The 14,263-nt window shown below is 33.3% G+C and overlaps 1 protein-coding gene across 2 annotated transcripts in view; it reads left to right on the plus strand.

Annotated features, from left to right (window-relative positions):
* Positions 1-14,263, plus strand: part of AAE13 (AMP-dependent synthetase and ligase family protein) — a 220,873-nt gene that overhangs the window by 11,106 nt on the left and 195,504 nt on the right. For both annotated transcript variants that reach the window (XM_089819847.1, XM_089819848.1), the window contains exons 2-3: positions 11,578-11,774; positions 12,160-12,339. In XM_089819847.1, the coding sequence (XP_089675973.1) occupies positions 11,598-11,774; positions 12,160-12,339 (357 nt within the window). In that variant the 5' untranslated portion in view covers positions 11,578-11,597. The remainder of the gene's footprint in view (positions 1-11,577; positions 11,775-12,159; positions 12,340-14,263) is intronic.

The raw sequence follows: 14,263 nt of genomic DNA on the forward strand, positions 1-14,263 counted from the left end.
TTTAAAGATTTCAAAATTCGAATGCTTAATTACTTAATTTAATCATAATTGAATTCTCATCCGCGTTCTTGTAGACCCTCTACACCTCCTCACCATTTCAGGGTACCATGCCGGTGATTCCCAGGTGCTCACAAGTCATATCCACCATACACCTCTCCACCTATTATGGCATTATCGCCGGTGAATTCCTTGGTGTGGATTCATTTATCATCTCATCATGAAAGGAAAGAATGTATTAAGTTCTGATCAAAATTATTATGCAAGGTTATTGTGGCTTATTCAAGGTTGATACTCTAAGTTAAAACAAAGATTATCAAGGAGATAATGAACAGAATAATTGAACAAGAATCTTCTCTTATCAAATCGATTTCCGACTGAAAGGAAAAAGGTGGGTTCCGTATTTAAATTAAAACATAGCACATTCACAACTTGGAATGAATTTAATTATAACTCATTTTCAACTTCATCCGGATTCTATTAGACAGACAAGCTTACAGTCAGCATAGCAAAATGATAAAGATTTATTTTATATAATTGGAAGTATTTGGATTCAGACTTATTTGTCTGATTACACGGCATGGTTTCCAATATATGAAGCAAAATACAAATGTGTATAAATATCTAATTTCATCTTTCATCCTTTGCATTCAAATGGAATTGTATAATATCATGATATGGAATCAATATCACTATCTTCTACTACTGCTGTTACAGTAAGAAAAAGCAAAACTGAGAACCTGTGGAACTTAGAGCATCAATATATACAGGGTTTGCTGAGCTACGCACTTGGCAATAAAGAGCAACAAAATATGATAGGTGTCCTACATGACTCCTTTAAATGCTTGGACGATTCCTTGACTACTGCATTGTGAACCGTGACTGATTGATAGAAAGTTCAGGCAAAACGAATTTAAAATCTGAGCTCTGTACCAGCAGCAATGGTATGAAAGATTAAAAGGAAATGTTCGAATTCCTCAGCTCTGTTTTTGGGATTACCAGCGGCTATGGGTTTTCAAGGATTGAAGGAAAAGAAAAACGAATGCCTGAATGATTACGGGAGTCTAATAAATAATAAAGAGCCCGACTCTATGGCTTCCATCCATTACAAGAAACCTTCGAATGCAAAACAAATCGAATTTAAAAAAAAAAAAAAGTTGAAATAATTATACAATTCAAATTGTCAAAAATTAAATCAATCTCCATGCCAAGTGTTATTGTTAAAAAAACAAAGAATATTAAATCGGAAAGAATAGAGTTGGAAAGTTATAATTCGAGAATTATAATAATTGAAATGTTATTATAATTCGAACGTTATTAAAATCTTATATGCACAAGCAACATTACTTTATTAATTATTAAATTATAATGGTGCCAAATCATTTATACATATATGAATGTTTATAAATATTAAAATAATATGATGAAAGATATATTAAAATCTTTTTATATATTTTAACCCAATTATTTAGATTAAATTATTTATTAAATAACTCATGCGGGTCCTGAAGATGTATTTCGTTCCAAGTCGTTAGGTCCTCTACCCATTTGCTCAGTGATGGTGATGCTCTTGTGCCTAATTCCTTTTTGACAATGTTCCCCCCCTACGACATGTTTCCTACAAAGTTCTCCGTAATTAAATTATAAATTATTTAATCATAAATAATCATAACAATTAACCTTCATCTCAATTCCATGAATTCATGATTAACAATCAACTAACATGTCATCTTCACTTGAAATCATAACGACTAACCATCTTACCATTTGCTAGATTATAACAAATTAAATTGCCAACTGACTTCATGTGAACCTCAATGGCTATATTTCAAATTAGGTCAAAAATTGGGATGTAACATTTAAAGAGTCTCATTATTCATTAAAGAGCAACGACAATGAAGAGAAGACAACAATGGGTAGTATGTATTAAGTGAGACAGAGCAAGTTTATAAATCATATGCCGAGTCACTTCTAAGCCAGTAGACAGTGTAAAAGAAACTTTCAGTGATAATAGAGAAGTAAACTAAGGGAAGTACATAGCATAATTTATATGTATATGTTCAGGTCAGAAAAAAACATTCAAGGAAGCAAATTCATTATTCAGATCAGACTTTGCACAAAAAAAGGAGGAGCCCGTTAAACTTAGAGTTTTAATATTTTCTAACTCATGTATCCAAAATGTTAAATCAGCGTTGGAAATTTTATACGGAAGTCTTCAAATTGACTAAAGGAGTTTATGAACTGCCAAAACTACTACAGCAGCGATCAAGCAGACAGAAAATAAACAAATATGCTATCTGGAGGGTCCATATTAACAAGGACGAATTTAAGGAAAGCACACACAAAGTAAATCAAACAGGAAGTATTGATCTTTGAATCATGGGTTGAAGACTTAAAATAAAGACGGAGATGTTTTAATATCCACAAGAATAGTTCATAAGATCAAAAGGAGTAATGAGTCATTTCATTATTGCAAGGAACAATCAGTAGAAATAAAGCCTGATGTCTATGTTGAAGAAAAGTGTTATATCAGTATGAAAGAAAAAAGTGCGATAATATATATATATTGGATATGTGTACGATCTGAAGAAACAATTGAAGACAAAGTCAGTTTCGTGTGTGAATCAACGGTTAAAGGTATGCATAGCAATGAAAGTGCCACGACAAAATTGATATGTTTGAAAGATTGGATGTTTGAATGCCATATGCAGTGATGAGATGGAAGGGTATGAGGCATGCCAGATATTCAGAGGAGCCCCTGAGGATTGTGGGAGATGGAGTTGGCTAGCAATGATGTGAGTCAAGATTCAGATTTTAAAATGATATGTATCGCAGACCAGATAGTAAAGTTTGGGTTAAATGTTGGAACAATAGAAAACAAAATACGATGAGCACTATAAAACAATATTAAGCAGCAGTGTACTTGGAGATACTGTAATAAGATGACTATATAATATCAATCAAGCGATGATTTCAGACTGCCGGAGAAGTATAGACAAGGATTACAGAGCTTCTCTGAGTCCATTGAAGTTTTACAGTAAAATACTATCGGGTGTCTTAGAAATGGTCTGCCTGCATAGCCATGTCAAGTTTTCCAATTCATAAGCACCATCGAACATGAAATAAAGACCATCAGGACATAAAGTTATGTTTATACAGTTGAAGACTTAAGTTAAATAAAAAGTATTTATTAAATAAATGATTAAATAAAATCATAATAACAGGAGAAGATATGTCTCTTTATCTCAGGAGGCATGATTCGTAGAATAAAAGACATAAATAAGAAGATGAAGAGAATGTAAAGGAGACAAGTCAGCAGTAATCTGATATGTATATATTATTTATATAGTACAGTCCAAAAGTGTACTTAAAAGATTTTATATATATATATATATATTCAGATATTTAAATCTGATATGTATATATTATTTATATAGTACAGTCCAAAAGTGTACTTAAAAGATTTTATATATGCAGATTATTATCTGATATATAAATTTATAAAGTTGCAAGGAAGAGTGACTGGCTGACTTCTTGAGGAGAAAGGAGAAGAGAAGAAACATTGTGTGTAAAAGCATCCATCATTAGTTGAAATAAGAAACATTGCCAAGATGGAGAATCAGTTTGTGCATAGTGGGTTGGTGCTCACAAAGACAAGCATAGGGAGTTGAAGCTTCCTGTAGGTCGGTGCTTGCAAAGTGTGAGAGTTAGAGCTTCCAGTGAGTCAGTGCTCATAAACATAGGGGTTGGAGCCTCTAGTAGGCTGTAGCCTACAAAACATTGTAAAAGAACAGTTTATATAAGAAAACATTTATTTGACGTGGTTTTCTCCCGGATTGGGTTTCCACGTAAATCCATGTGTTATTGTGTTCATTTGCATAATTGTTCATTTCAGCATTTGAAGTTAATTTTTTGGATAAAAGTTTTAAATTGGCAAATTTGTTACTATACCGATTCACCCCACCCCCCCCTCTTAGTATATTTGTGTGCTCTTCAGTTAGTAACCTACCCAAGTAACGATTACAAAAGCACTGTTAAATGCTATCCGGTTAAGATATTTCCTTGGAGACCTGTTAAAGTCTTATACCCTGTTAGGAGTAACCTTGTTAAAGGAATTTAGACACTCTTTTGAGAATGTGACCTTGTTAAAAGATTTTCAATAGACTTGTTAAGGCCACCCAATTAAGGGAATTAACTGTCATAATTGTGAGAGAGCAACAACTAACAAATGATTTGTAGTTTGTACTATTTTGTTTAATCAGATCCAATAAAGTTCCTCAACATGCTAACATACCATATTTGATCCTTTGTTTGATCCTTGCTCGATCTTGTACCTTCCTTTGTGATTGCAATTTCCTTCTTCCTTCATTCTTCTTTGCAACAACTCTTAGCCACACTATTCAATACTCTCTGATACCAATCTTCTTCTCCATCTTCTCCTTAAGTAGAAACTCTTTGATTACAATCGCTAAGCCTAGAATCAACTCTCCATATTAAACTTTACAATCTTGATCATTTCGTTCTTCTATTTCATAAGCCATTTTGACCTTGTAGAAACTTCTCCATGAATCCATCCTTAAACATATTACCTTGATCTTTGTGTCATTACCTTTTACCTTAAATCACACCTTAGCCAGATGGCTATCCAATACAATTCACTCTCCAATAATAATTTAAACTTTAGAATCATGCCTTGAATTTTCATCATCTGTTCTTCTTTCGTCGATAAGTCTTGTCTTCTCGGATAAGTCTTTATTTTTTCCAGTAAGCTCCTTTCTTTTGTATTGATGTATCTAGTCTTCCTGTTCACTTTCCAGTGTATTGATAAGACTATAAGGTTTTCTGATAAGATTCTTAGTCTATCGATAAGATACTTCCTTTACCTATTTCTCTGTCCAATTTACCTATTAGAATTTTCCCATCTATCTCTCTTCAAACTTAGCAAATCACTTATACCTTTATGCATTGGCTTCACCATGTCATCTCAACATCTTCATGAATCATATCCAACAATTAAATCAACTTAATCTTTCTCCTATATTAATAAGCAATCAAATCATTTAACTGGCCATCACTATTATCTGATAAGTCATGCCAAATAGTTTGACATCATTGACAAGAGTATAACTGATTATCCTGTTCCAATCTGTACTGTATCATCATCATTAGCATTATCATCATCAACTTACCTTAGCATTCAGCATCATAATCAACCAACTAATCAGTTACGTGAACAGTCACTACGTGCTCCAACTTTTCTTGCAAATAAGTTACGAGCTATCTTGCAATATTGTTTCTTTGTTAAAGTAGTTATACCATATAGCTTTTGATGAAAGTTCATAAATTGGTAGAAAGATAAATATTTCTTAACATTTTGAGGAAGAGTGTTATAGTCCTCAAACATGCTATGCACCACATCCCTTCTGTCATCTATTATATCTTGTGGTGTAACCTTCATTTGATTTCACTCTTTAATTAACCTCCTAACTATATCCATGATCGACATAATTGCAAGAAAGTTGATCACTCACATATCGCACATGGAAACTCAAGCTTTCTAAGCCCCGTAGTATGGCAGGAAACTGCTCTAATAACAATGTAAGAACCCTATCGGTTCTACTTGTGATTCTCTATCACTAGAAGATATTGTTTTGCAAGTTTTATATTTTTTTTGAGTTTTTTGTGAGTTTATGGTTCTTTTTTTTTTTCCTTTGATTTTTTGACAATATGTGAAGTAACAAAATAACAATGCTTGAAGTACATATATCTATGCTAACTATGCACTAACCAACCTTTATTGATAATCTCCAAATTGAAAAAATTACAATGATGATAACATGTAATTCTTGTAGGTAGCTCCAAGCATCTCTACAAGTTCCTCATCGATGATTGGCTGTGGTTGTTTTTGTCCAAGCCGCTATCCCCAAGAGCCAAGGGGAATAGAGGGCTCGCCCTCGGGTTTTGTTAATTTCTATTTTGTTAAGTTGAATTTACTGCCTTGTGTGGCATCTAAAAACTTTTAATATATGTTAACTATGGTTGTTGTTAGTAGTAGTAGTTTTCTAAGAACTTGCAGTAGTTTACTGAATGCTGATACTTTCTGGTTCTGTTGTTTTGCCTTGGTTATTAGTTTAGTTTATCAGCCGACTTTGTGTCTTAGGTTGATGTTTTTGATGTTAAAAAAGGATATTAGCTGAGGTGCTGATGTATTGGTTTTTCCTACTGCTGTTGGTTTGCTGACAGAGGCTCTGCCTCTTGTTGTTCTCTTTGGGCCAGCCACCCTATTTTGGCTGCTTTTAATATTAAAAAAACATGCAATTTTTGTATTACTCAAATACAATGAAAGAAACCTGGATATCTAATTGCAGATAATTATGGATGTTAGAATTTGGACATAGCTCAATAGGAAGCCAATGTCATTAAACACCAAGGCTGGAATCATGTACTAAGGCACCAAACATCCAAATATGCTTCTCAAACCCTAATGTCACTTCCGTTAGATCTCATGTGGTCACAAAAAGCAGTGTGGCTGCCTGAAGACTTAACATGAAGGTTTTAAATGAGCTACGATATGCCATTAATATCAATCCTCGACCCTTGCTTAAGAGTCTGAAATAAAATGAAGCTTCTTGTCTCTAAATTCTGCAACCAGTTATATCAATCTTGTCCTTTGGATGAAGCCAATGCTTCATACAATTCAACGGGCATTTAACCACTTAAAAGTGCTGATAACTTAGTAGAATTTGACAAATTCTCCAACTCTAGAACTCAAATCCTTGTCTCCATCTCTTCGACCCAATTTGGCAAAAGCAAATGCACAAGTATTAATGTATAACTTTCCTCACGTGAAGGCTTTTTATAACTCACCAAATACAAATTGAGCTCGAAGCTTACACCTCGCATAACTTAAAGGAAATTACCTCCATTGGTTGCACAACAAAATAATGTATAGTATATTTTATTAATCACTTATATCTCCCTGTAAAGTGGCACTTTACATTATTCTTCATATGCACTTTATAATTTGACTTTATAATCATTAAATAATCCCTTTTAAGTTATTAGTAATAAAGTCAAATAACATTTAATGATGTGTTATTTTTAATTAATTACTAATAAAGTATTACTTTATTAATAATCAAAATGTCGTAACGCCAAAAGTTCTCTTTATTTGTTGATTATGTCAGAACTAGGAGATCCACCATTGTTCCCACTACGCATCCAATTGGCTTATTTAAAGTAGTTAGAGTCCACCTCTAACAATCCCTGATTTGCTATAATTAGCAAATCTCTAAATACGTGAACAACAAAGATGTCAAGGGTCATCACTTAAATTGAAGCCAATCGAGATGCCTTGCCAAATATCGAAATGTGGGATAAGTGACTTACTATAAATAGTAATTGTACCAAACTAACCCAAACAAAGAGCAGTCCTGCATTCCTTTGACTTTTGAAAGGGAATTGGCCAATTGACTTGCCAACTGAGATCCTTTAACCAACAAACTTAGCTTACGAGGGCCAGTGATAGCCTAATTCAAACCACCAACCATATATCATCATATAAGACCTATCTTAGACCCTAGCACATCACTTGTCGTGATGTTGGGATGAATAATGCAACTTCCTTTGGTTCATAGTCTTATAATCTTAGTTTTAATATTTGTTTTGATGACTTGGAGTACATACTTGATGAGCTTTATATACATTTGATCATATTTATATATCTAAGTGTGTTATTTTTTTACCTCTAATTTCGGTTTATACTTTTGTGTTCAATCTATACTTGTGTATGTGATTAGATTAACTACTACTTGATGATTTTTTTGGTCTTTACTAGTGTAACATGGGTACTAGGGGATGTTAAGACATTATGATAGGTTTTCAGGATGCAGGGAAAAGGGCTTCATGTCATGTCCCTTTCTCAAAGGAAATTTAATATAAACGATAATACTAAAGTATAACATAGATAAATAATAATAAAATAATATTAATATAAAATGAGAAATTGTAATAAGGCCTAATAAAAAAAAAAAACAAAAAAACAATAGAAATTATATTTAAATAAATAATATCAATAAACAGTTAAATATAAATTAAGGATAAATAATTGATGACAAAGATATTAAAGATCTAGGCCGCGAACATATGATTGAAGTAGATAAGGAGGAAAGGCAAAATAATAGCCTATAATATAGGGAAGGCCTAAATTATAGGAAAAACCTAAATTATAGGAGAATGAAAAATATAAACAACAAATAATTTATTTACTCCACTAAGGATAAGAAGCTAGAATCATTCACAAGGAGAGGAGGAATTCATCCCTCCTAAAAAGCAAAGGACTCTCAATTTAAATTAAAAGGAAGAAGTATATAAGAAGAAAGATATTAATAAAGGAAAATGGTCATTCAAATACAATAATTAAATTTAACAAATAAATGAAAATACTAAAGTATAAAATAGATAAACTAAAGTGTAAAATAGATAAACTAAAGTATAAAATAGATAAATAATAATAAAATAATATTAAAAAAATGAGGAATTGTAATATGACCTAATAATAATAAAATAAAAATAAGAGAAATTATATTTAAATAAAAACTATTAATAAGCAGTAAATATAAATTAAGGATAAATAATTGATGACAAAGATATTAAAAATCTAGGCCACGGACATTGGATTGAAGTAGATAAGAAAGAAAGGCAAAATAATAACTTAAATTATAAGGAAGGCCTAAATTAGAGAAGAATGAAAAATATAAAACAAAAAATAATATATTTACTTCCACTAAGGATAAGAAGTTAGAATCATTCACAAGAAAAGGAGGAATTTATCCCTCTTAAAAAGCAAAGGAATCTCAATTTAAATTAAAAGGAAGAAGTATTTTAGAAAAAGATATTAATAAAGGGAAATGGTTATTCAAAAACAGTAAGGAAGAAAGTCTTAAAACAACAAAACATTAATTAAGGAAAAGTGGCCCCAAGTAAAAGAGGAGTTTATCATAATAACATTTGAGCAAAAGATAAAAGAGATCCGGTGCATGTATACATGCATACTTTTAAAATAAGACATTTCAAAATGGTGAATAATTTATTCTTAATAATCCTTTTCCATGGATAATATAAAGATGTAATATATGTGACATTATATATATATTTACGTATATATGAAATTCATAAGAATGCTATTTAAAGTTTGGATACTATTAAATATTGAGAAGATATAATATGAAAGGATGATATTTCAGATTGATCTGTTATATGAGATCAATATAACTCCTTATGGGAGACGTAAATGATCAAGCACCCTAAGTGCTAGTGTGGGGATTGTGCTAAACTCTATATAAATGGATAAGTGCTAGTGTAGGGATTGAGATCATCTCTATATAAATGGATAAGATGGGATTGATGATTCCTTATAGTGCAAGTGTAGGAGGTTGCCAATGCGAGAGGTCAATACCACTCCTTATAAATGGCTAGATGAGAATGATATCTCATAGTGCCAGTGTAGGAGGTTATTACAACCTTTGTATAAACAATTAATAGTACCAGCGCGAAAGGCCAATACAATCCTTGTATAAATGGCTAGACGAGAACAATATAATGACCGGAATATTTTGACGAATCAACATATGCATATGTGATAGGGCGTTGGATAGAGAATACCTCTTCTGAGAAGAACCTTATGGGGTGCATTCTAGAGAAGATGACAAAATAACTGAGGATGGTTCTAGAATCGATATTATATCGTTTAGAACCTTGGAGATCCTCAGGATGTTTAAAAATCCTAATCTAGAAACGTCCTTAACGTTTGGGATGGAATATTATACTTAGACTTGTTATTGTCTAGCTCCGACATTTCTTTTGTAGGTTTTACTTCTTTCTTGCTAACCCTGGTAGTGGTGACATTACACTCTAATTTGGGGACAGCGGCAAGGTGGGGGGGGGGGTTTCTGTAATATACTATACATATAGTACTTGAAATGGTAGTTATTAAGTGATGTATAATAGTATAAGAACTAATAAGATCAAATACTTGAACATATAAAATTGCAACATGCCCTTTACAAAAGACAGTATACTTGAACATTGGCCATTGAAGTTTTTATTTTGAACATTGAATATGGATTTACCAATTACTATTAAAAATTCAAATTATTGACAAATACAAGATTTTGATTTATATTATATCAAAATATCATAAAGGTGATTATAAGGAGTAGCATGATATTAAAATCAGTACAAAATCATGTCAACATCTAGTAAAGAGAGTCCTCTAATCATCCCCCAAGGCAAACTCCTTGTCGCTAGAACTACTGGACTCCTCATGATCAAGATTTACCAATGGAATACCAACCGGCACTACATCTCTGCCTGCTGCAGTCTCATCCAGGCTCGGGACAGGGGACATACAGACATCCCCAGGACAGTTGAGGGATGTTTAGGTGTCCCCCGGACATCCCAGGGACGTCTTCCCATCCCTGCATCCAGTGGTGACTCGGTGGTGGAGGTATGCCAAGCCCTCGACTTGAGGATGGGGAGTTTAGGGGGCGACACATCCCTGTGTTACACTGGTCTTTATGGTTTATTTCTTCATAGGTACATGAAATAATTTTTAAATCCTTAATCTCTATATTTCTTAGAGTTTTTTATCTGCCGAGTCTTTGCCAAATTTTTGTGCCAAGTCTGAGTCCAAGTCCAAAATTAGCTTGCCCAGTCCAAGTCTTGTAAGTCGTAACTATGATTTCAGCAGAGGCCAAAAAAAACACTGAGCATAAGGATTAATATTTCAACATTTATATAACAGAAAGACTAGAATTTTAAAATTCACATAACATATGGAAATTGGAATAGTATTTTAAAATTACAAAAGAGGACATATACAGGTGGAAAACACCACCAGTTAATGCCATACCTGACTTGTCACCTCTTTTGATACTTGATTTATCTCTAACCTGACTCAGCATTGTCTCTTGTAATTTGACTCAGTCTTGTATTTTTAAACTTGATCATTATCTTGGTGATTGCCATTGAACACTGTTTTGCATCTGTGCAATGCTGCGTTCTAAATCTTGACGTTAGTCTTTCCAGCAGTGCATTGGATAGAGCCTCTGTTTTTATTGGAAGAAAACTGAATATAAGATTTGATATTTCATTATGGTTTCTATTTTCCCATATGTGCATGTTTTCTAGAACTTTCTTTTACACGAGTATTCATTGGGTAACTAGGTTGCTTTAAGATCCAGATATTCTGTAATCCGGTTCTAGAGCCAAATGTGTGTTGCTTTGATTTTGTCCTCATTTTTAGAGCCACATGGAATGCAATTGTATGGAATAAACATATGCCATATGAGCAATTGGTGGCAGCCTCTCACTATTTTGAACTCATTCTGGTAATTACTGAATTTAAGATCTGCCTATGCTATCCAGATGATTAGTGAGCATAATTCAAATAAGAAGCAAAAGTTGTTTTCTTTGGTGAAACATAATATACGTTTTTTTTGCTTAATTTTCATCACTAGTTTTGCAGAAAAAAAGAAGTTAACTGATACATTTACAACAATTGTGGCTATGAATTTTCAGGTTCTCCACTTGTGAAATTCATGGAGGTAATAAAAACAGCAGCTAAGGTGGGGTTAGAAGCACAAAGAAAAGTGGCAGTAACAGCTGGTCAAAAGAGTTGCAGCTACAGCCAACTACTCACCTCTGCTTGTCAGATATCAAGCATATTGAAAACAGGCAATTTTCAATCAACAACTGGTGGACAGCCCACTGAATTGGTAGTGCATCACTCTTCAACAGACAAAGTCGCTTGTTATATTAGAACACTGTAACACTGCACTAAAACTGGCCTTTTTGAGAATGCTTAAATAACCACAATCTTGGATGTTCTGGATGGTTTCATTATCAAATCAAAACTTTTTAATTTATCCATGAAATCTGGAAAGTACAAAACAATCTTATCCATTAGGGAGAATATTGTTGCCTTTTCTGGTGTCTACTCTTTAGAGAGTGCTTTTAATGAAAATCATGTGTAGGTAAGTATTGAAAAGGATTATTCAGTGGATCCCCAAATTGTTTTAGATGAATTACATGGATGTCTAATGGTTCTTGCTTTAAAATGTTTCTCACCTTTTGTGTAAAAAACGATTGGTTTTATTTCAGGGCCATATTGAAAAGCCAAAGAAAGCAAATGATCTGGAGGGGGCTTGTATTGGGATCATAGCAAAGCCCTCTGCAGAGTTTGTAGCTGGCATATGGGCCACCTGGTTAAGTGGTGGAGTTGCAGTCCCATTGGCCCTCAGCTACCCACAAGCAGAGCTTCTCCATGTCATTAATGACGCGGTCAGTGTTGACTTATTCATTCATAAATCATAATTCATAATCATATTGTTTAGCCTTCTAGGTAATAAATAAAAACTTAATGACAATGGGAGTGAAAAATATCAATGAATGGGTGTCAGTTCTTTTATATTTACTGCAAATTGCATTACATACAGGAGATATTTGTCGCTTCCTGCTCAAAATGTTTTGCTGAATAAGTGCAGTCAATTCTATTGTGATTTGACAGTTTTTTCTATCATCATCAGCTTGACAATTAAAATAGCTTTGGTGGGATGGAAATTTCTTCCATGAAATGGTCATGCAAATTAATTCTTGGATGTTGGAATGCTTCATTTGGATTTCTTTTAAGCTTCTGTAACAAGTGTTTCTTTCCGATTTGAGTAGAAAATGCCTGTTAAACTCTAAACATACAGAAAACAATATGCTATTTATGGGCTGCATTACATCAATGTGTGTTTCTTTCAAAAAGATAGTTATGTTGCTGCTATTCATCAACATCATAAATGGTTTGAATTTATTACACACACTAGGAGCTTATTAATTTGATATTAATCAAGTGACAGATTGCCTCATTCCACCTACAACACAGAGATAGTTTCCACAACTTTAAGTAAAGCCATAAGTAAAGCCATTTGATCAAACAAATATAACATGAGGATACACTTCTAATTTTCAGTGATTCAGTGCCATATTGTTATCACATGCTCTTACGCGATAGCATATTGCTCGTACATGACTTTAGTACCTCTGTGACAACTCCATCAGCTTTTGCTACTGGAGATAACAGAACGAATAAAGAGAAAATACATTTACTTGTTGATAAATTATCATTATTTTGATGTTATTATATGCATAGAATACCACTCATGCTCAGCATATGCAGTGGTCAACTCCATTGTGCAGTTGTCTGATCTAGTGTTGTGGTAGGAGGGCATGATGAGATGTCTTAAACTTTACATTGGAGGAAAACAGCTTGTAAAGCCACACTACGCCTAGATCTCTATATGATCCATTTTACCCTCTTATAAAACACCAATTGTACTTTATTCTTTCAGATTTCCGTGCGTTTTTATTTGCAACAAATGACTATGAAGCTGTGCACCCCAAGGTTTAATGAAGCTGTAGAGTATGTTTGCTTAATGACTTTATTCTTATTTCTCTTAATAGTTAACTAGATTTTAATAATTTCCTGGACAGTTTCTGATATTTAACATATAAGGCCATAGATTGATTGATAAATGAATAGAGGGTTTATTGTCATGTAGGCGATGCCTATATATTTAAATTGTCGAGAGCCAAACACTGCAAAATCACAGAAGATTTCAAGATCTCATTTTCAAGAAAAAACACTGGCTGTAAGAGACATCAATAACATTCAACAATAGTTATTTTAAAATGTCAATTTGATGAGAGAAGCAAGAAGATACAGTGTAGAAGATGAATCATCATTCTCTGTATTTCTTCTTTTTTCTATTCTTTATATTCTTGGTGTTTACTTCATCAGCACCCGTTTGTATAGTTTTTTAGTTTGAACTTGTTTGGTGTTCTTGTTGTGTGTATTTTGGTTTCATCTTGTTTCTTGGATCTGTCCTGTTGGGCTGAGTTGTCTGTCCTTTCTGATTGCTATCAATATGTTCACTTCAAAATTGGTGAGGCCTGAATGACAGTGGTGAGGTAGAAGAAAGTGCACGTAAGTTATGGCTGAAGCAGAAGAAAAAGCAGGTAAGATAAGACCGAAGTAGAAGAAAGAGCAGGTAAGATATGGCTGAAGTGTTAGGCTGCAGTGTTTATGACAGATAAATCTATGGAACAAAGAGATTCAAGAGGGTGAACATCATATAATCGTGCCCTTGTAAACAATGAAAGGGTTGTGATGGTTGAAGGAGCTCAGTTGCAGGGATGTGTAAGATGCCCCCTTTCTAGC

Source organism: Cupressus sempervirens, chromosome 3, assembly GCF_028749045.1.
Source record: "Cupressus sempervirens isolate cs-2001-9-10 chromosome 3, ASM2874904v1, whole genome shotgun sequence".
Classification (NCBI taxonomy): Eukaryota; Viridiplantae; Streptophyta; class Pinopsida; order Cupressales; family Cupressaceae; genus Cupressus; species Cupressus sempervirens.